General features: G+C 38.3%; 1 protein-coding gene across 1 annotated transcript in view; it reads left to right on the top strand.

Annotated features, from left to right (window-relative positions):
- The window catches only part of LOC129423531 (gamma-aminobutyric acid receptor subunit beta-2), a 95083-nt gene extending 91858 nt beyond the window's left edge, over nucleotides 1-3225 (top strand). The window contains exons 9-10 of the mRNA XM_055179853.2: nucleotides 630-770; nucleotides 1759-3225. Of these exons, the coding sequence (XP_055035828.1) occupies nucleotides 630-770; nucleotides 1759-2106 (489 nt within the window). The 3' untranslated portion in view covers nucleotides 2107-3225. The remainder of the gene's footprint in view (nucleotides 1-629; nucleotides 771-1758) is intronic.
- Nucleotides 3226-23657: the final 20432 nt, after the last annotated feature.

Raw genomic sequence — 23657 nt, 5'->3', positions numbered from 1 at the left:
GATATTTGGAATGACTTATCGCTCAAGTGCATATCATTGATTAATGGATACACTGTCAATGCAGTAGTCGTCAACGTCTTTTGTCCACATTTAAAAAAAACTTTAAAGTTTGGCGCAAATCTGCAATGGAAATGCTCTGGTGGACCAGCGTGTTTATGGCCATCAGAACATAGGACCATGAATAAGTACCAAATCTACTTAACAAAGACAAGCAGGTTTAAATTTGTGTATGTGTATGCTTCGTAATTTAAAAAAAATCTTCCATCAAATTGGACAGGACAAAATGGAGCGATATGTACCAGGAAAAACATATTTCAGGTTATGCAGAGATACGTATGGCGAATAACACCAACACCTGGGGTGGCAGAATAACACCAGTCAGCGAACAATCAGAAGAATCAGAATTTTGGTTGCTTTTAAGAATCAGTAGAATTGTGTTGTTTTTGTGGACTTCACTGAGAAAGGGACATTTACATTTTGATTTTAAAACTGCAATTTGTTTTATTTAAAGGCATAATTCACAAATTGCCAAGACATTCAATATAAAAATTGTCCTGAACAAACAGTAAATGTCGACACCTTTCTTGAAAAGTAAATGCTTTGACAGTGCTGATTTTGTATGCTTTCAGTGGATGGTGGGAAATGTAGTTCAGAGAGAGGATGCTCTGTACGCCCGAATGAAACAGAGGGATATTGACGCTCATGACTCTATGTGGGAACCAATCTTTGTGGACGATGCAGCATTAGGACTAGGCGATTCAAAAAATAAGGTACTTAACTGAAATGTTTATCAAGAGAGTTATTGCATACGGCACTGCAACACATTTGATACACATTTCATACCTAAAATATGACTCTTCATTTTCATTTGTTTGAAGGCTTTCCTAAACAGAGCACAAAAATAGTTTTCAGTTTCAAAAATAAAATTTTACATATCTATTAGATCTGCAAGATACTATTTTCCTGCAATGAATATTACGGCATTAGACCTACTGGATGGCTTCAGCTTTAAGGAAATTAAGGAAATCAGTTAAAGGAACAGTATGTAAGAAATGTATATCAATTAATCATAAAATGGCCCTGATGTGTCACTAGACTTGGTAGCCTATCTGTACAGATGAGATGAGAAGCTAAGATTAATCCAAACAGACGCTTAGTTTGTCTTAATGGGCCTAAAAGTCGCTAGATGTAGCAATTTGGCAACACAGTCGCTGAGTTGGCAACACTGCTTCAGCCAATCCCCTTTTTTTGAGCAAGTAAACCCCACCCACTGATTAACATAAAATTTGCATACAAGTTGAAAAAGAAAAAGAAAATGAAAACCAATAAATATAAGAGAACATAAAATTAGAACTTTACATTTTAATTTTGTCCCTATTTTTGCTTGGGCATGAATAAAAAGCCGTAAAAAATATTATTTACAGATTCCTTTTCAAGCTTGCCTTTTTATTTTAATATTGTCAGTCTTGATTCAAGATTATATGGAAAATGAAATGTCAAATCATCAATTTTATTTTATTTTTCAATTTGGCCGGAATGATGCTTCATCACGTTAAAAATGAAAATGAAATAATTTAATATAATGTTTTAATTTTTATGTTATCATTTAATTTTCAAATTTGGGACATATTTTGCGATTTTATTTTTTATTTTATCATTTAATTAATGAATTTTAAAAAGTCCAAAAATACCTTCCATGTAAAACAGTTGTTGTGCAAGCCACCTTTACTATCCTGTTTTTCTGCCTTTACCTTTTAGATGGACCCTCATGAAAACATTCTTCTTAGTCCCATGGAAATCAAGAATGAAATGGGTGCATCAGAGTTGACCCTGGGTTTGGGTGACCCACGTGTAACCATGCTAGGCTATGACAGCACCACGTTGCAGTATCGGAAAGCCGGCCTAGCCAGGCACAACTTTGGACGCAATGCGTTGGAATGCCATGTGGCACAGAAGAAGAGCCGACTACGACGGCGTACTTCACAGCTTAAAATCACCATTCCTGACTTAACTGATGTCAATTCAATTGACAAATGGTCAAGAATGATCTTTCCTACCGTATTTTCTTTTTTCAATGTCATCTACTGGCTCTACTACGTCAACTAAATCCATGCCACATTTTTAAGTCAGCACATTCTTCCATTTTCCTGCCGGTTGGTTTTGCAATACAAGCAGGACAGATTTAAATCAGGACTATTTTGTTTAATCCTTGGATTCACCTTAATTGCTGGCTGATACACACGTTCTTCTGGGGTTTAAAACAAATGGTGCCTGCTCCAAAAATCACATTTTTATGTTGTGATAGATTTTAGTGTGTGCGTGAGTTTGTGTGTTTTTAAATGTTTGGTTTATTTTTAACAATTATTTCTATTAGGACAAAGCTGTATTTACTTTGCTGCCAAATGATCATAACTATTATAAAACAACATCTTTTTACCAATAGAAATGCCAGTGTCTTTAGTAAGATAGAGGAAAAAATATCCACTGCATTTCACTGTCAACCCTTTTGGTCATTTACAAAGAAGCCGAATTAAAGAATTTAAAGGAACGTTCTGGGTTCAATGCACTACACATACAGTACTACACAAAAGTCTTAGGCCACCATGCCACTATTAGATTTGTTGTTTTTGCAATGATAAAATGACAATATATTATTATTTCGAAGTCTCTATTAGAATACCAATAGAGGAAATCTGTACACTAGAGTGCAAATAATGTCTGTTTACACTTGCAAATAGTGACCCTTGTTAGCAAATGCTTTTCCACTAGCTCCGCCCACTACTGTCTAGTTGGACCACTAATGAAAGAAATCAACAGCTTCTGTGATGTAGGGAGTAGAGTATATTGCTTGTGAAACTGGCTTTTGATGCAATGTCGCTGGTTTAAACCCGCTCATTCATCTCCCTTTTCCTAACACATATCAATTGAAAAAGTGTTTATTGTCCATAAAAATGGAAAAAAAGTTTGAAAAGTGGATATAAAGTGCCTAATCAGTGTACACTCACCTAAATGATTATTAGGAACACCATGTTTGACCCCCTTTCGCCTTCAGAACTGCCTTAATTCTACGTGGCATTGGTGCTGAAAGCATTCTTTAGAAATGTTGGCCCATATTATTGATAGGACAGCATCTTGAAGTTGATGGAGATTTGTGGGATGCACATCCAGGGCACGAAGCTCCCGTTCCACCAAATCCAAAGATGCTCTATTGGGTTGAGATCTGGTGACTGTGGGGGTCATTTTTAGTACAGTGAACTCATTGTCATGCTCAAGAAACCAATTTGAAATGATTCGAGCTTTGTGACATGGTGCTTTATCCTGCTGGAAGTAGCCATCAGAGGATGAGTACATGGTGGACATAAAGGGATGGACATGGTCAGAAACAATGCTCAGGTAGGCCATGGCATTTAAATGATGCCCAATTGGCACTAAGGGGCCTAAAGTGTGCCAAGAAAACATCCCCCACACCATTACATCACCACCACCAGCCTACACAGTGGCAACAAGGCATGATGGATCCATGTTCTCATTCTGTTTATGCCAAATTTAGACTCTACCATCTGAATGTCTCAACAGAAATTGAGACTCATCAGACCAGGCAACATTTTTCCAGTCTTCAACTGTCCAATTTTGGTGAGCTCTTGCAAATTGTAGCCTCTTTTTCCTATTTGTAGTGAAGATGAGTGGTACCCGGTGGGGTCTTCTGCTGTTGTAGCCCATCCACCTCAAGGTTGTGCGTGTTGTGGCTTCATAAATGCTTTGCTGCATACCTCGGTTGTAACGAGTGGTTATTTCAGTCAGAGTTGCTCTTCTATCAGCTTGAATCAGTCGGCTCATTCTCCTCTGACCTCCTCTGCCCACAGGACTGCCGGATACTGGATGTTTTTCCCTTTTCACAACATTCTTTGTAAACCCTAGAAATGGTTGTGCGTGAAAATCCCAGTAACTGAGCAGATTGTGAAATACTCAGACCGGCCCGTCTGGCAACAACAACCATGCCACACTCAAAATTGCTTAAATCATCTTTCTTTCCCCTTCTGACATTCAGTTTGGAGTTCAGGAGATTGTCCTGACCAGGACCACACCCCTAAATGCATTGAAGTAACTGCCATGTGATTGGTTGATTAGATAATTGCATTAATGAGAAATTGAACAGGTGTTCCTAATAATCCTTAAGGTGAGTGTATATTAAAAATTATAGTATTTATTAGGCAGGGTTAGAGAGTTGGTGTAGTGAGGGCTGTTTTAATCTTGATAAATAGACCAAAATAAGTATGGATGGTCTTCAAAACTTTGCTAAAACAGCAAAGCTGGTGGTGGCCTAATCACAGTACTGTACAAAAACTCTGTTGAAGGACCGCTGGACAGATTAACAGCAGTAATGTAAAGTTTATTTGATCAATATTTTGTATTAATTTTTAACATGAAAAATGAAAACATGTTGAGATCACTGGCTGATTTGGCTGATTGTGTGAAACTAAGAGTACTACAACAAAGAGCAAACCATGAAATGGAGTATACTAAATGATACAATTATTTATTCAAGAGTATTTCACAACTGTTATTGACAGAGTTTAACATGTATTGAACCTGGTACATTTCAATAATGTTTCAATACATTATTTTGATATATTAGGACATTTTTGCTTTCAAATGCTATTGAAAACAGGCCATATAAAAATACTTAACATTTTTTACTTCTCCACATAGAGGTGATCATCTATATAATGTTATACTTTACATATGTTCTGATACTTTATTTATATGGTAAATCATGTCATCCATATACTGTTCTAGAAAACATTATTCTGCTACGTCACGTCATGGTACCATAACAACTTAGGGGTGATTTTCCAGACAGGGCTTAAGCCCAGTTCAAGACTAACTTAAATGTTAGTGTTGTCTTGATTGAAAACAACTTGCTACAACATATCTTAAAATGTGTTGTGTCTCAAGATGCACACCAGTAATGTTTATGAATTATGCTTTTAAAAATGACTTAAATATCCTAATTTACCTAAGGCCTAGTCCTGGCTTAAGCTAATTCCTGTCCGGGAAACCACCCCTTGATGTTTATGATTAAGTTTAGTCTGATGTTTGATAACTGCATGCTTTGAAAGTTGTCTGCTACTAAGACAAGCAACTAACTCATCTCAAAAAAATACTAACTCTCATTAGCTTCTTTAAATTCTCAAAAACGTTACTGCCTGCACACTGCCATTTCTAATCATGGGCAGTCAATACTGCAGCCATGTTTCTTGGAGCCAATCACTCTGGAGTAGCAACAAAAGAAAAACTGATTGGCTTATGCCCCCTAAGCATGCACAATGTCCTCAATAGTGACTGCACTGAACTATGATGTCAAAGGATGTGGACGATGTTTTTACTCTTAATTTGATTTATTGTATTTTTTCTTAACACCATTCCAGCATCAATGGCTATATTCACGGCAAGAACCAGTTAGTCCAGTATTTCCAGTCCTCGCAACCCACCTCCCAGACTTCATGCGGTGCCGTGCAGAACGAGCAGTGTGTGACATTGCAGTACCGCAATAGCGATTAGAAAGCATACGGAAGCAAATCACTCTCGCACAACTGTGATGTCACACAGCGATTGGTCTGTACATTGAAGCTGAAGTCGAGCAAACCTGTTTCCCTAATTACCACACACACAACCTAGTGTGTTGAATCAGCCCTGCTGAAAAAAAAACAATAAAACCATTACAGAACATTCTAATGGTTTCCATTAAAATACCAATAGGAACCATTAGCTTTAACCATTAAAACCACTACACTGTAGTGTGTTTTGGGCCATATTCCATTAAAACCAATACATAGAACCAATAGAACCAATACATACCATTAGAGACCAACAAAGACCAATACACTGTAGTGTGTTTTGGGCCATATTCCATTAGAACCAATAAAATTCCCAATAAAACCAATAGAATGTCTGTAATGGTGTCTATTGTTTTGTTTTGTTTTTAGCAGGGAGGTGTTTTATAGACTTACTTTCTGCTAATATTTTATTGACTATACTGTAAGTAACTTTTTAATTACTTACTGTACCCTAACCCATTTTTCTAGGCTTACCCCTAACAGTCTATAACATACTAATAACAGTTACTTGCAAAGTTACTTATAGTTAATAGAATATCTAAAGTGTGCAAAAATAGTGTAACTGTGTTACCTACAGAGTTGCTTTTGTTAATAAAGAAAGAATAGTGTAGTTATGGTTTACCTGCAGGGGCTCACTGGACCACAATAACAAGCAAAACCTTATATTCACAGACATCTAGCTATCAACATAAATTCTGGTTCACACTGTAGCATACACACTGGCCAAGCACCACCCACAGAGACAGGGAGAGATCTTCTAACCAAGACCAAACAGAACTTGCATCACTTCAAATTTATTTTTGAAAACCTATGCTTATATCTGCATCAAAATGCAATATTTTTTTAAGATTTATTGCCACAAATGACCCTTTGCAAATACTTTTATGAACTTGGTATCGTGTCAGCACAACTTTGTTTTGGGGTGAATTTGTGCGCCCTGATCTTTGGAAATTATATAGAAGCCTGCCAATAAGATTAGATTTTAAAACTGCCAAACTATTGACATTTTTTGTGTAATTTATAGCAAATGCTGACCTTTCGAGTCTGACATTGAATTAGATGCATAACATACACATTTAGAATGTCACAAGCCATTATAAACACATTCAATGAGATTTTGTTTTGAAAACCCAGCATTTAAGCAATTCCCAGGCTTATTCAGTAAAAATCGTATTTAAATAATTTACTTGCACCATGTATTGGAAATATATCTTGTATAGGATTGTTTAAAAATACTATTTGTATGAAGTGAGATGTCATACGGCATAATGTGTTTACACATATGGATTAATATTGATATGGTGTTGCTGGAGCTTGGTTTAGAGACAGTACTTTTCTTTCATCATGACATGATTTTCCTCTGAAAGAGGAACCAGTGTAAAGGGCATATGTTCATAGTTGTACAATACCTGAAAATATATACAGTTTAAAAGCACAATAATGGTCAGATGTAAATGAGGAGAGTACTGTACATACACAGTGCATTCACATTCAGTTGACTTTCAAAAGACATTTATATTGATTTATAAATATGTATAACCATGATGGACCAGCATGTAAAAATTTCATCTAATCAAAATATGTTTGACAAAACTAAAAATCTTCTTAACCTAAAAATCTAAAATAACAAGGCTTAAACAATGCACAATTTAAATGCTTACATTAATTTTAGATTGATTTAATTTAATGCCCTAATCCCAAACTTAATACTGAATGCACTTATGATACTTGTAATATAATATTCAAGGATGTATAAACTTGTGCATGCAGGAAATCAATCAACATTTCTTCGGTTTATTATTATGTTAAATCATGCATCACTAACTTTCCCTTTTACTGCATGCACTTTTATATTTATATCATCCTGTAGACTACATATTCTAAGATTGGTATTGCCAAACCCCCTCGTGATTATGATGAACTACGCATTCAATTAACAAGAATAAATAGCGCGTTCATTACTTGAAGATCAGAAATATTAATGACTTTTATTAATAACCATAATTAAATAAAGGTTCTTTAAATTATTATGTGTAATAATTTAGAGTTTTGAGGTAAAAAGATACTCATACTAACAATTATTTGCATCATTTTCAAGATCAGTATATTTCATTTCTGTACATTCATTCATTTTTATCAGGTCATTTGTGTATTCATGCACTCCTAAAAATAAAGGTGCTTTAAAGATTCTTCACAATGATGCCATACAAAAAACATTTTGGGTTCCTTAAAAGAAGCATTTCTTTCTTACATTTTTCTAATCTGTAAAAAACCTTTTTGTTCACTTAAAACAAACTTTTGTGAAACAGAAAGGTTCTTTGGATGTTAAAGGTGCATTTTAGAACCATTCAGCCAAAAATGGTTCTTCTAGCATCATGCAGCACCTTCTTTTTTTAAGAGTGTAAATACATTCACTACACTGATAATCTACTTTCAGCTGAGATTTTTTTGCAACATATATCATAAGAGAAAATAAAGAATAACTTGGGCATTAGGGCTTATTTTAATATATTAAAAAAATATGTAATAAATATACAGAATGCTACTAAAATTGCATTCTGAAATACTACAATTGGAGTCAGATGTTCATGTAAATATGAAACACTTTCTAAAAACATGCACTGTAATATTTCTAAACTTTCTGGTTTGTACTTTACTGCCTACACAGAAGTTATCACAAAGCAATTGTATAGAAAATGCTTGGTGAAAAATCAATAATGTAAATACTTTGCAAGTTGCTTACCATATCTAAACAAGTACTCGTTTATCCACTTGACAGTTCTTCCACTTTTTTTATTGTTTTTGCCTGCTCTAAAGTCTTAAAAGAATGTTATCTTTAAGAAGTCAACAATGAGAAAACGTGTACTGTTACTGTATGTTTAATTTAACTTCAGTTTCTCACTAATGTTTTCCATCTTTACATGCAATCTTTACAAGGCTATTTATTACCTTTATTTTACTTTGTTTGTTTTATTCATCTCAGGTTCTGAAAAAAAAACATAATTGCTAAATGCAATGCCTTTTAGTCATCTTAACAGAACATTTTGTAAGCTTGCGTGTGTTATGTACAGTAAGAGAACCACACAAACAAAAATGTATGAATGTGTAAACATTTGTTTTTGTTGAGGAAAATGCACTGTCAACTATTTGCTTGGTCTGCTTTGCTTTTTGTTTGTGCCACTTATTTTTATGAATATTTGATATATGTGCTGTACTGTAATGCTCCTGCAGTTATTTGAGAACGATTGAGTCAAGAAAGCAAATTGACAGTGCATGTATTTGCACATGTTCACATATTAAGCCTTAGCTTTTTCACAGCGGAGACCATGATGTCCCACAATATCAGAAACCAAAAAAAAGAGGGTTATCAGATGCATATGTACTGACAGGCAAAATTTCTTTTGTTTATAATCTATAAAAATCGATCAATCATTAATAAATACTGTATATAACTCCAAAAGCAGTTGGGATTACAGTTTTGTTAATGCTAATGTATGTTCTTGCATTGTTTACACACAGCAGTACTTCTTTATTTTAAAAGTCATTTTAAAGCTTTCTTTATGTAAAAACCTTACTGAAGGATAAAATCTAATCCAGTATAAAATGGTTGGCTGGTTAAGAGGGTGTAGCATGCTGGTTTAGAGGGGTTTTAGGGGCCACCTTTTAGCTGGTCTTATAGTCGATCAGGCTGGAAAATTAGCTGACCCACCAGTTCAAATCATCTTGACCAGGCTGGAAGCTGGGCTAAAATGGTTGGCTGGTCTTAGCTGGTTTAAAATGCAAGTATGGTATAAGACGGTCCTCTCAGTCTGGCAAAGCTGGTTAAGCTGGTCCCTCAGCCTGACCAGTTAAAAAGTGGCCAAAACCCCAGCTTAACCAGCTAAAATATTTGTATGCTGCTAATCTCATCCGATGAAACATTATATAAACATTGCAGATGACAATGATAGTAATGCCATTCCCAAATAAATGCACAATTAATTCAATTATTTATGCAAAGTTTATGCAAAGAAATGTAAACTAAGAGACTGAATTTTGACCTTGCAGGCCTACAGTTTTTTTCACTGCTTACACACAAACTTCTTAATTGTGACACAATTTCTAAATTCTCGGTCTGTGAGTCAGTATTCAATTTTATAAAACACATTTTGCAAAACACAACACACATAAATCTATAAGGATTAATCTTGACTTTTTCAAACACAACCATTCAAAATGCCACACTAAAATGTTAGTGCCTCACACCAACTCCTCACATGTGCACTCATCACCTAACAACAACTAATCATGACTTTAGAATAGACCTATAACTAGGCCAAGAGTCAAGTTATAGGTTTTAAACAAACAAAATAGGTTTTTGTTGCAAACAATGCAGACAAAGTATAAAAAGTTAAGAGCAAAAGGACAAGGCCGAGTTCAAGTTAGAGGAGTTCAAAGAGGAGCAAGAGGAAGAGTTGGAAATGGAGGAATAGGATGACGGCCGTGGAAGAGGAGGAAGAGGACAAAGACCACAAGAAGAGTGTTCTCGGCTACTGCCATTGATCATGTGATCATCCACGGTTTAACAATGAGAGAGGCTGGACAGAGAGTTCAGGCTAATTTAAGTTTATTTACAGTATAATTCAAACCTTTAGAAATAAGAACAGGCATGCAACAATTTACTGTAATATACATATATTATATATATTATGTTACAGTTTATGGCACACACTTAATTCTTCTACAGAGTGTAAAAGCGAAGGTTTCATGGTGGGTGAGGTCACATGTTCACTGAAGAACAAGAGACGGCTATTGTGAATTTGCCATGAATACATTTATGTGGATGATGCACGCTGTTACGACCGCTAGGGGTCAGCCGTAACAAAAAGAAGGAAGTGAGAAGGAAGTATGCATAACTTATGATTGTAAACATTGTCTTTGTTTGTTTGATCTTTGTATGCAACTTGTGCCACTGTTCTTGTCCAGGTCTCAGCTGTCAGCCTCTCACTAGCTGTATCCTCGCGAACCTATGTGTCTGGCTCGGGCTCCACATTTTGTCCCCTAAGCGGGGTTCCTTTGTGAGTATTTTTCTGTGGGGTTAATCCTACCAGCCACGGCTGTCCTTTATCAACTAAAATATTCTTTCATCCACCATTAGCCCTTAAAGCTCCACTGTGTACTTCTTTTAGTTAATTCTTAGCAAAAACCCATGTTTTCTTTCAAAAGTAATTACTTCCACCCCACTAATCAAAGTATTCTCGTAAGTGTAGAATCTGCTATTTAAAATACATACCGCCGTAGCGCTCTCTGGCTGAATCCATGTTGTGCCTCCATCTTTGAAATACATTCGCCGACGAGGGACATTCCTGAAATTCAAGCTCCGCCTTTCGCGCTTTCAGACAACACTCACGCTAGTTGCACGGAGGTTGCATGTGTAGGCGGTATACGTCATCAAGACAGACTTATTTCAGAATATTAACAATTATAAAGCTGACAATTATTCTTAGTTAATTGTAAATTGATGTAATATGCTTATGACTTGCGAATGTAATGCTCAGTTAATTTAAATAAACCAGGCTTGATGACGTATGCAGCCTGCGACCTGCGTAGACTGAATCCTTCGGCCGCACGCCGTGATAAACCTGCGATTTAATGCTTTGATTTTGAAAGCCTGTTGAAGACATATTCTCGAGGACATTAAAACAAGTCGCCAAGGAAGCGAAACGGGTATTTTAAACGACAAGGGGACAGGAAAAACATCAAGACCAAAGTCATATTGGAGTTAGTTTTCCAAGATGAGCCTCAATGGACAATGAAGTTGCTACTTTATATTTTCACCACAGGTAATTCAGCATATTCGTTTACATCTATACAGTCTATGTTGTAAACTTGAAGTTTTATAGTTCCTTGGCTAACTATAGCATGGTTATGCAGTTAGTGTAAACACGCATGTGGTTTTGAGTGCTCGAACACCCACACGCCGTCTCTCCGCCCATTTATGTAATCTGAGGTAAGTTACTGAGATAAATGTTTTTCATATTTTCTGAACTCTAGCACAAACACACGGTGACAGCGCTATTTTTAGCCTTTCATTGATAAAACGCCGCTGATCTGCGCGTCGTTCGTTTCATTTTACAGGCGTCCTCAGTAATCTGGAAAGAAGCGGTCGAAAATGGACAAAAAGAGACGGATTTAAACACCAAGTGTAAACGTAATGTGTCTCTCTCGTCCACTTGTGATCTGATCGACGAAAACACATCTAAATACCAAGTGTAACAGCCCCTGTGATATTTTTCCTCGCGTGGATGAAAAAGGAGTGTCTAAGCTACGTTTATGGTTGTTTTTTGTATGTGATTTTAAGCGGACATATCATGACCATCAGACTTTTTACATGTTAAACATAAATCTGTGTGCTTTGACGGATCACACGATTGCAAATTGTTCATTTTTTCATTGCTTTAGCTTTAGCTACTGGAAGCCATGTTAACCTTGACATGACAGGGCCACCGTACTAGTTAAAACGCGTTCCGAATGGTGGGGGCTAAAGCGTAATTATCAGTTGGTTGTCATATAGATTTTTACCGCTAGATGGGAGTAGATCCTACACAGTGGGGCTTTAAGAGGGGCGGTGGCTTCCGCAGCGTTCCTATCCCGCTCAGGTAGGGCGCTTCCCAGTCGCTGGCACTTCTGTGGGGTTAAAGAAACATCTAGTGCCCGGCCTTCTGCCTTATCCTATTCTCCATTCCTTAAGTGGAATTGGAGGGCTTTTTTGCAGACACTGGAAGAGGTCAGCCCCTAGTGGCGTTTTGGTAGGGATTCCCAATTCGTCGGTCACGACGTGACGTCGTAGTGACCGACTGAAAGGGAAAGTCTCATTTATGGATGTAACCCTCGTTCCCTGAAGGAAGGAAAGGAGAAGTCACGTCCCTTCGCCACAGGTGATGCTCCCTGCTGTCAGCCGGTCACATTCTCCTGGCTTTCTCAGCGAAAAGAAGCTAATTTCCATATTTGCACCTGCTGCCTATGTACGCACCTGGCGGGGCGGCGCCAGCATTATGCAAATATCTCAATGCCAAGTTCATTGGCGTTTTAGTAGTTATCGAAGCAGATTGGTCCCTCTAAGCGAGTTCCCAATTTGTCGGTCACAATGTGACGTCTCCGTTCCCTCCTTCAGGAAACGAGGGTTACATCCGTAACTGAGACGTTCCCGCTAGAGTCTTTTCTCACCGGATCTTGTGCATCATACTTTATGTTACTATTGTGTGAATGCTTGTTGGTTTTTGCATGTTGGTAACTGAGCAGTTACTATCCGAGTTACTTTTATAAATTATTTTCTTTTTCCCATTTGGTGCTTTAATAATGGTCTTTATAAACTTGTATTTTAAAGGAAATAGCAGCCTAAAAATTAACTTAACATTTTTTTTCTTTTGGGTTGCATTTATAAAACAGCATATTATTTGGGAACAACATGAGTGAGTAAATGGCTGACTCATTTTGCAGTTGAACAAAGCCAAATATTCTAGTGTAGTATATTCTCTGTAGTAACTATGGTTACCCTTTTAGAGATGTTCTAATATGCCTCGTTTTCAGTGGAACATTAGACATTTTTTTGCTCTATCTTTTCTTAATAATGTACGGAGCAGTTCACACATCTGCAGGTCAAAATTTAGAGGAAACTGGGACAAGTTGCCAATTATGCAAATGTTGATGGTGTTTAATTGCAGTCCTTAAAAAAAATGGCAGAAGGCTGCATGGTAAACAAAAACATAATAAAAAGCAAAATCCAAGAGAACCGTTTCTGCTGTGGTTTTTAGCATGTGTTCTTTTTAAGTTGTAGAGGAGCAGGGTGGGTGTACTAACCTTTTTTGAACTTGTGGGTGTTGCATTAACTATTAGTAAAATACAACCCCCACAAAACTTGTATGAATCACAAGATATTATTACTTGAAATAGTTTTACACCTCTGATTTCTTTGTGACCTTTTATGTATCATTAATGCAAATAATTTTCACATTTGATTGTAATTTAAGAAAATAATAGCTCAGATCGAATTAAATATATTTAAAACATTTTATTTCCTATACTCATACGTCCCATATTTCATCGAAAGCATTCCCTTATCCAACACTGTTGGAAATTTGTTAAGTAAGGGATAATGGTATAGGCAGCTGGGTAGTATTGCAGAAATAAGCCCTGATAGTGTGATTAGAACCCTGAAGGGGCTTATCTTGCATTAACAATCCGCTGCCTGTATTATCCTGCTTATTATGTGGCTGTTTACCTCATAAGTAAGGTAAACTAATGCCTTCCACGAGGAAACCCCGATTTTCTTTTTAAAGGGGACATATCATGAAAATCTGAATTTTTCAATGTTTAAGTGCTATAATTGGGTCCCCCAGTGCTTCTATCAACCTACAAAATGTGAAAAAGATCAAGCCAGTAACTTATGGCGCTTTTCCATTGCATGGTGCCTCACGGGTTGGTTTAGTTTGGGTTGGGTCAGCTCACCTCACTTTGGCGTGGTTAGCTTTTCCATTGAGTTTAGTATCACTTCGCAGTGGGAGGGATTATAGGCGTGTCGTTATATTTACGCTGCCTACTGCTGTGACATCATACAAGTGAGAGCGTTGTTGTACATTCCCATACATTCATTTATTTCTCAGTCTGCCACAAAATTAAAATTGGCCACCCCAAATAGATGTTTGCACATCGCGTTTATAACTACCTCTGTCTCACATGACAGGTTCTGTTCAAACACCCGACCTGTGCCGTCAGTCGACGGAGCTCCGTTGAGCCTCATTCAAGTTGCATTTAAGCATATATAATGCGGACGTGCACGTCGCGAATATGCCGCCACAAACTGCAAGTCTGGAAAAAACTGTTATGGTGTCCCGGATTCTCAACCTGTGGATGTTTTTCATCGCTAAAAGGGTGTTTGGAAACTTATAGCAGAACACAGATAACAACATGTTTGCTCGAGACAGCACAAGCTAGCAGTAAGCTAAAGCTAATATTTACAATATAGCAATGACGCTTCTCTCAAACCAATCAGTGACCTACAGTGTTTTCGCGTCACGTTTGGTATCAGCTCGGGTCGCTTGGAACCCCAACCGAGGTGGTATGAAAAAAAGTATTCGGTACTACGTACTGCACCTAATGGAAAAGCTCCCAAAAGTAAGCTGACCCGACCCAAACTAAACCAAACCGTGGGGTACTATGCAATGGAAAAGCTTTGGGAAACCATTCTCTGCAAGCATTTGAAAAAAGCTTGTGATGTCAAAAGGGGAACTTACTATAATAATATCACCCCTTAATATGCACTATTCAACCATTATTAACAGCACAACTGAGTTTCAATTTCAACAAACCACCATGATGATCAGTGTCACAGGTTAACCTGTTGACTGTTTAAACTGGACTTAAAAACATACCACCATATCACTTGTACTGTCCATTGCCGGCAACTTAACATCTGTGTACACATCAGGAAAGTGTTATGGAGTTTTTGTTTGGTTAAGTCTAAGTTTGTTACTGTTGTGTTTGTTCTAGTTTTCAAGTCTTATAGTTTATTGACACTATTTTTCTAAAATAACAAAATGCCAGAACACACAATAATTCATGTATTACTTCCCTTTATTTTTACAATTATTTTTCACCAACCTTATTGCAGTTACACTTCCCGGACTACACTCCTTACAACCAAACCCATCATCTGGGTAAAACTGTTTTTTAAAGCAAACAGCCACATCACTTCCTGTGGAAGCTACCATTTTGGGTGACCAGAATGGGAGAATTTAGAAACACTTGGTTTTTGACATTTAATTTGGTGTTTAACTCTGTTTCTGTTAATGGTAGTTTTTTACTAACTGTTTAGAAGATTAAATTTTGTTATGTTGATTGTTATATTATATAATATGACTGATACAAACTTTTTAATTTTCCATGACAATATGGTTTGCCTGTAGGTGGGGCTTCAGCCTATAAATAGGCTTGCTTGTTAGAATACATTCAGTTATGTTTTTTCATTGTGAACTCATTGGAACCTAACTAAGCAGTGTTGCAAACTTGGGCCATTCGGTTTAGCCAAAATAGCACATTGTTGCTCTTTATTTTCGTTTTTGTACAGTTTTTATTTATTTTTGTTTTTTTTTCATACACTGTAAATATTTTTGCACCTTAAAATAAAACACCATTTGGATCCTGCATTAACTTTTTAGTACAGCACGTCATTTCCTTTTTCTACTCCAACTGGTTGGCTCCTTACATATGGTGTCAGAAGTGGGATCCTCTCACCAGTGAGTGACGTGTCTGTATTAATTACTGCCCTGCTGACATGCCACCCAAAACTAGGAGTCAGGGCAACAGTCAGCTGAACCTTGAGCATCTGGAAGATGGACAAATGAAGGAACTTCTACAGTGCCTCCCAGATCAACTCTTTATGGAGACACCTGGCAGAACGGGCGTGATCTACCATCACATCACTCTCAAAGACCCTAAACCTATTCGTCAGCCAGAATACCGGGTCCCTGAGAGACTTCTACCAGTTATGAAGGAAGAGTTGGAAACCATGCAGAGTCTTGGTGTGATCGAACCTTCAAGCAGTGAATGGAGCAATCCCATTGTTCTAGTGCCAAAGAAGGATGACAGTCTCCGATTCTGTCTGGATTTCCGCAAACTCAATAGTGTGAGCAAATTTGACCCGTATCCCATGCCAAGAGTGGACGAATAAGTGGAGAGTCTTGGAAGAGCAAAGTATCTGACCACACTTGACCTCTGCAAGGGTTATTGGCAAGTTCCTCTAAGTCCAGAGAGTAAGGAGATGACTGCGTTTAAGACACCCTTTGGCCATTTTCAGTTCTGTGTCCTTCCCTTTGGGCTTCACGGAGCTCCAGCTACTTTCCAAAGGATGATGGACCAGATCCTTCAGGGGACTGAGATGTTTGCTTCTGCATACTTGGATGACATTATCATCTACAGTCAAACTTGGCAGCAGCAACTAAATCATCTGAAGGATGTACTACAAAGAATAAAGAATGCTGGTCTAACCATTCGTCCAGACAAATGCACCCTAGCTGGAACTGAGACACAATACCTAGGGTATGTGCTGGGTCATGGAGTAATACGTCCACAGGTGGGAAAAGTGGAGGCCATCAAAAATGCAGAACGGCCAGTGACCAAGAAACAGGTACGTTCTTTCCTAGGACTTGTAGGGTGGTACAGGCGTTTTATCCCCAACTTTTCTGAACGAGCATTTGCCCTAACAGATTTAACTAAAATCTGAAGCTGAAAGCAACTTTCAGTAAAGTGTAAGACTCATTCTTAAGTGCTGCAAACTGAGGACTACAAATGATTTCAAAAAAATGGCCGCCCTTAACCAGCTCTGAATCTGCCAACAGCAAACATGCAACGGTATAGAGGGAATGCACGTGACGTCACCTTCGGTGAAAATGACTGCGATTACGCACACTGAGTGGCAAAAGACAGAGCGGCAGCTTTTGAGTACATTGAAATCAGTGAAAACATGGTGAAAACGCGTCTACATGGGAAAAAGCTGTTGTGCGATAGACTGTACTTACATATTAACAAGAATTTGGAGCTATCGTTTTACAGACTGCCAAAAACACCAAAAGGAGAAGTAAATTGATTGTTCATGCCAACATCCACAGACAACAGGTGGGTTGATAAGTTGCTAGGGTCACTATCAAGTAGAGGTTTTACTTTCTACTTAAAAGTATTTTGTCAAGTATTTACTTTACTTTATCAGTGTTTTTCTTTGGAAAACATACATTCCAAAGCATATTATCATAATTTTTATTCTATTACATTCCATAAATAATAAGTTTTTGTATTAAATTTAATATTTAAGTACATTTTTACAAGTACAATTGTAATGTAATTAGGTATTAAATAAATTTTAATATCCAATAAAATATGGTTTAGCAAAATTAGATGCAGATTGAATTTCAAATGCAGTCTGACCACCCAAATTAAGACAAAATTTATTAGCTACCAGGTATATCAGTATAGATCATATCATATATTTAGGTGCATAAAAAACATGCTAGTAAGGCATAACTAAATTAACTTTGAAATAATATATTAAAAGTGGAGCAGGGATGTAGAAAATTACCTAAAAGATAAACACAAAACCCCTCGACAAACACTTTAAATATTTATTAACAACAGCAGTAAATACTGTCAAAAAATGTACATGAATTGTACTGTCAACTTGTTTAAGCAGGTTGTATTTTATATGCTTGATCTGTTAAAAGTGTTTTAAGACTTTTAATGACAAATGTCGAGAGGGCATAATTGTTGCCCAAAGTAGCCTACACTGAAATGATGCGCGAACCTCTCAGCTGGCGGGTTTCCGTTGATTTTGTGTGCATTCACTGTATGCGCTGAATTTATCTCCGCTTTTGTCCTAAGAGTGTGCACACAATTTATATCTCTTCAATCACTTCCATGCAATTGTTTTATTTTTCCCGAAGTGTGTATGCGCTCAGACTGCGTCCTCTTGTGCATTTGCAAATCCATCAGCTTTCACGCGCTCTCTGGAAGGTGGTGCTTTGGTCCACAACGCTCCGCTGATCGCGCACGTCTACAAACGGTCTCTGTGCGTTACTATTAAAAAAAATATTCAACCTGCCAAAGTGGCTAGTGGGATTGGCTATCTTACCCGCAGCCACAGCCGAAATCTACCTGCATTTGGCGAGTTGGCAGTTGTTAACGCTTTCGAGGCCATTAATGAGATATCTCGTCAATCAAGAGAAAACGCTTCCCTGCCAATGACGAGTATTTCCGGCTTTCCGTAGTGCCGCTATTATCCACCAGGTGGAGCCCTTTCGCAACTTTTTAACCCGGAAGTATTGCCCTATGGCAAGCGGTTGCATGTCCGTATCTGTTTTAAAGATCGGTCTGAATGGGATCTCTATGGGGCTGTTTACACTTGGTATTAATTGTGTTTTCATCGATCGGATCACAAGTGGACGAGAGACACACATCACGTTTACACCTGGTATTTAAATCCGTCTCTTTTGGCCACTTTTGACCGCTTCTGTCCTGAATACTGTGAGGGGGTGGTCTGTGAGACGGTGGGCGAGTCTCTTTGCTGTCATTCAAACGCGAGCAGGAGTATGAGTTTATATGTACGCAAACTAATATTATGTCGGAGTCCACTGCTTGTTTAGCAAGTAAACATGCTGCACAGTTTTGTACGTGTGTATGTAAGAGCTTTCTCTGCTTTCTCTGAATTTTCAGCGCAATTGATGAAATAGGATCGCGCAATCACACACTTTCAAAACAAAACTACGGAGATCAGCCGCTTTAGTTTTATCAATGAAAGGCTAATAAAAAAGACCTACTGAAGGTAGGTTGAAACGGTTTTTTTTTATTTTTTTTGAAAGCAGAGGGTCTGTTCTTTCATTTGGTGTATTGTATGTTTATATATTTAAAGAAGAACATTTTCTGGAAGGCATTAAAGGACAAGTTCGGTATTTTACACTTAAAGCCCTGTTTTCAGATTGTTTATGATGAAATAGAATGGTTTTGACTGAAATTTCGACATATGCGGCTGCCCTGAAAATGTTCTGGTGTTTGTGTTTCACCTCACACCTCTACAATGGGTTTAATGGTGCACTGGAACAATCCTTCCTAAAATGCATTAAACTTTCGTTTACAAAGACGTGAAACTCACCGAGTGGTCAGGGGTGTTCACTGATATGCTCACACAAAAATCGCTGCTAAAGATGCTTTCCAACAGGTGTTTTAGCATTCGTTGTTAACTTGCGGACCTATTTTTCCAAACACCTCACACCCGTACATTCTTCCACTTAGAGCTTGAATAATAGACACTCCAGCCCAGGTGTGGAGTAATACCGTACCTCACAGCACATCTAATACAAGTCAATGGAGTTGGCAAAAACTACAATAAAACCGGTTGGAATGTGTATTTCTCAGCGATTTTTGTGTGAGCATACCATTGACCAATGGTTCCATCTGGTAAACAGTGTTGGGAGCAATTCAGCGGGCTAGCTATGGCTACCAGTCCTTTTTGCAAATAGGATTGGAGAAATCGAGAGAATTACACCTGTTAAAGACTGGTGGTGGATCCCAGGTGACTTAAACCTTGCAGATATTTTCACAGGGGGAGGTAGTTCAAAAGATCTCAAAGAAGATTCTGTATGGCAGAAAGGGTCAGTGGTCCTGAAGTGGCCAGTAGAAGATTGGCCAATAAAGTCAGCTGCTGAGGTTGCAACTGCTGCAAGAGAGTATTAATGAACTCATGAAAATGGAGAACAATCTGAGTTAAATACCTTCACTGTAGACTCTGGTAACTCTGCAAATGAAATGGAAAGGCAGATGAATGTTTCAGCAGGGAGGATGTTTGATGGCTTAATAGCAAGTAAATTGCTGAATGTTGAAAAATTCAGCAGCATGTTCAGACTGGTCAGAATTACTGCTGGGGTGCGTTAAGCTGTCAAAAAGTGGCTTAAGATAAGAACTAAGACCTCTGGTTCATCAAATTGGGAGGTAAAGCCTTTTAAGGGAGGTTTCAATGAAGCTATCTTGACAGTAAGTGAACAGGATGATGCTTTTAAAGATCTATTTCTAGCAGCACAAGAGAATGTGGTCTTTCCTGATACTACTCTTAATAGGTTGGCAGTGTACAAGGATAAACTTTATGGACTGTTAGTTTGTGGAGGAAGAATTCAAATTTTCAATGAAGACAAAACTGCAGTCCCAATCTTACCCCTGATTTACACCGCACGAGTCTGCGGCGCGTTACGGCTCCGAAGAGGCAACCGGAACTGATCGCGGCCATTCTAGTCAATGCTTCTGTTTACACAAGATGCGCCGCGGCACGTTTCAAGAGCGTCCCAGAAGCTGCTCTCCGCATCGCTTCGCTAAAGATAGGTGCCTAGTCGTCACGTCCCTACCGCACAGCAAAATAAAAGTCGAAAAATCATGTCAGTTTTTACAAGGACAATGCCAAAAAGGAGAAGGCCTGGAGTTTGATTTGCTGAAGTTGTAGGAGTGGAAGGTGAGTAACATAACCTCCAATTACCAGTGAGTTTTTATGCATCTTCAAACCCTTTAAAATGCTCAATGACCTAGCATGACAAAGGACATGTGATATATTACTTGATATATGAAGATACGTGTTACATATGTTACAAAGCTTTTAACCCATATGGCAAAAATTGTCTTGGACCATAGACTGTAAAAAAAGATGGACGACGCGACGTCGCCTCCCACCATTGTAATGAATTGAAGCCAAAAATGTCCGACCACTGTCGCGCCATGTTACGTAAAAACGTCAGTTTGGAGCCAAGGCATGCGCAGAAGGAATCGTCCGTGAAGCCAGAGGCGGAGCCGCGGTATCAAACTTCCGCCCAAACGCTTGCGCGGCCAATTCAACCACTCCAATCATAACGACACTCCCCGTTTCTATAGCATCAAATTACAAGCTAAAATGAAACTTATCACAAAAATGAACACTTGAACATATATCAGCGTGATAACAACCACTTGAAAGGACCAAAACCATCTTTCGAAAACTTTTATTGGAAGTGTAAATATTTTTTTATTTAGAGCAAAGTCCCAATCATTTGAATGGAGAGGGCGGGGTTATGACTTGTACTGCAGCCAGCCACCAGGGGGCGATCAAAGTGCCAGAGGCTTCACTTTCAAGGCTTATGAGGCACACCCGTGTGTGTGTGTGTGTGTGTGTGTGTGTGTGTGTGTGTGTGTGTGTGTGTGTGTGTGTGTGTGTGTGTGTGTGTGTGTGTGTGTGTGTGTGTGTGTGTGTGTGTGTGTGTGTGTGCGTGCGTGCGTGTGTGTGCGTGTGTGTACATTATATGGCCATTTTTGTCTATTTAGAAATATACTTTCAATTATATTGGAAAATTTTTTTTTTTTGCCATATGGAAAGGAATGTGTAGTTTGTGTAATGCAAATACACTGAAAAAAATTATTCATTCAATTCACTCAATTTTTTTAGGTAAGTGGTTGCAATCAAATTATTTAAGCTACATTTAAATAAAACTTTTTTATTTTATTTTCTTTTACTAATCTTTTTTGTTTAAATGTAGCTTAAATAAATTGATTGCAACCACTTACCTTACAAAAATTATTACATTGAATTAATCATTTTTTTGTGTCATTAACCTTTTGTTTTGTTCTTAGAAGGTGGTTAGACTTGCATTATCTAGCTTTTGTAATGCATAAGTGATTGGCTGGGAGTGACATGACCTCTTTTCCAAGGAGTTTTTGATAAGAAATACACCAAAGTTGGCAAAGCAAAGCGGTTTTATTTAACATTTTTCCACCAAACACCTTTTCACCAACACAACCATAACTTTCCTTTGAGGCCATTATCATTTAACAGGAAAAAAAGCTTTGTAGTCATGTTTCTGGATCACACCATCCTATCCTGCCAAGGTACACTGCCTTCAGGAGAGTTAAAAAAGGTGCTGAAGACCTCCCTTACATTACAGGCCTCTGTTGATGCCCTGTTACCTCCCATGTGTCTCACTGGTGCCATGTGTCTCCCCAGCTGCTCTGCCTCATCTAGCAACCTCTGGTTTTCACTATACTAGGCCAGCAGGAAATTGTGAAGGATGCATGCAGCCATCACAAGTGTGTCAACGTGTTTTGGTTGTAGGTTTATTCTGTTCAGAAATATTCTCCATCTGGGAGATAGAATGCCAAATGCATTTTCAACCACCATCCTTGCTCTTAAAAGTCTGTAGTTAAAAATCCTCTTGTTGGACGTGAGGTTTGCTCCAGGGTATGGCCTCATCAGGAATGGTTTGAGGGGGAAAGCAGAGTCACCAACCATAACGAATGGCACATCACCTAGGTGGGCAGCCCCAGGTAGAGAGGTACTGGGTGGCACATGTAATGTGTTTGTCTCCATTTCTCTCCTCAAATCTGATCTGGCATATACCCCCCATCACTGCTTTTTCCAAAGTCCCCCACTTTAATCACTCTGAATCTGTAGTCAGCATCCACGAGTGCCAAAAGCACTATGGAGAAACTATGTTTGTAATTGAAAAACTGACTTCCAGACCGTGGTGGTGCTTGTATTACTATATGTTTGCCATCTACTGCCCCCAGGCAATTTGGGAAATTCCATTTTTCCCAGAATCCTTGGGCCACCTCCTTCCAAGTATTTTGTGTTGGCCTGGGTAGAAACCTCTTCATCATCACCTTCTCAATGGCTGCACACACCATATGAACAGAGTTCATGACAGTTGTGTGCCCTAGACGATAGCAGAATCCTAAGCTGAGCATTGACTCTCCAGAAGCCAAGTTCCTGTGAGGAAAGAAACAAACATTATTTTATTATATATTGAATCATTTTTTTGTTTGTCTTCTTTGTTTCAGTTGATGTATGCAGGGCAAGATGGAAGACATTAAGAGACGCTTTTGTGAAAAACAGAAAAAACAAAAATCTTGCTAGTGGATCAGCAGGAGGAACTCAAAAGGAATGGAAGTATTCAGAGATAATGTCCTTTTTTGCCCCACTTACAGCCTAGAAGGTCTGAATTAAACATATAAATGACATTTATTCTAACATTGATGTGTACATCAACATCTATCTATCTTTTTATTAATTTATTAATCTGTTGGTTTTTATGCAGTTCAAAAAGTAACTTGACCCTGCAAACAGCTAACATGGATCATAGTGTAAGTTCTGCTTCCCCACTGTCATCATTGTGTACAGATGAAAGATCCAGTACCCCTGGACTTGCCTTGCAGAGGTCCACATCTGTATCTCCGCCTCCATCACTTAATGTGCCCGCAAACTCAGAGGAGTGGGAAAGGCCCTCTAGGTCCCGTAGCCCTAGGGAGCGGATGTCCACAGTAGTAGTGGAACGTGCTTCTCAAGAAAAATGGAGGAGCCAGAGACCACAGACCACAGATATTGGGGACCGGATGATGTCTTTACTTCAAGAGCCCATTCCAAAACCACACATGCCAGATGCCGAACTAGATGAATCTTACCACTTTGCTCTCAGCCTTGTGCCAATGTTGCACAGACTGGATAAGGAC

This window comes from Misgurnus anguillicaudatus, chromosome 9 (assembly GCF_027580225.2).
Source record: "Misgurnus anguillicaudatus chromosome 9, ASM2758022v2, whole genome shotgun sequence".
Taxonomy (NCBI): Eukaryota; Metazoa; Chordata; class Actinopteri; order Cypriniformes; family Cobitidae; genus Misgurnus; species Misgurnus anguillicaudatus.
This window is presented reverse-complemented; position numbering and strand designations above follow the sequence as displayed.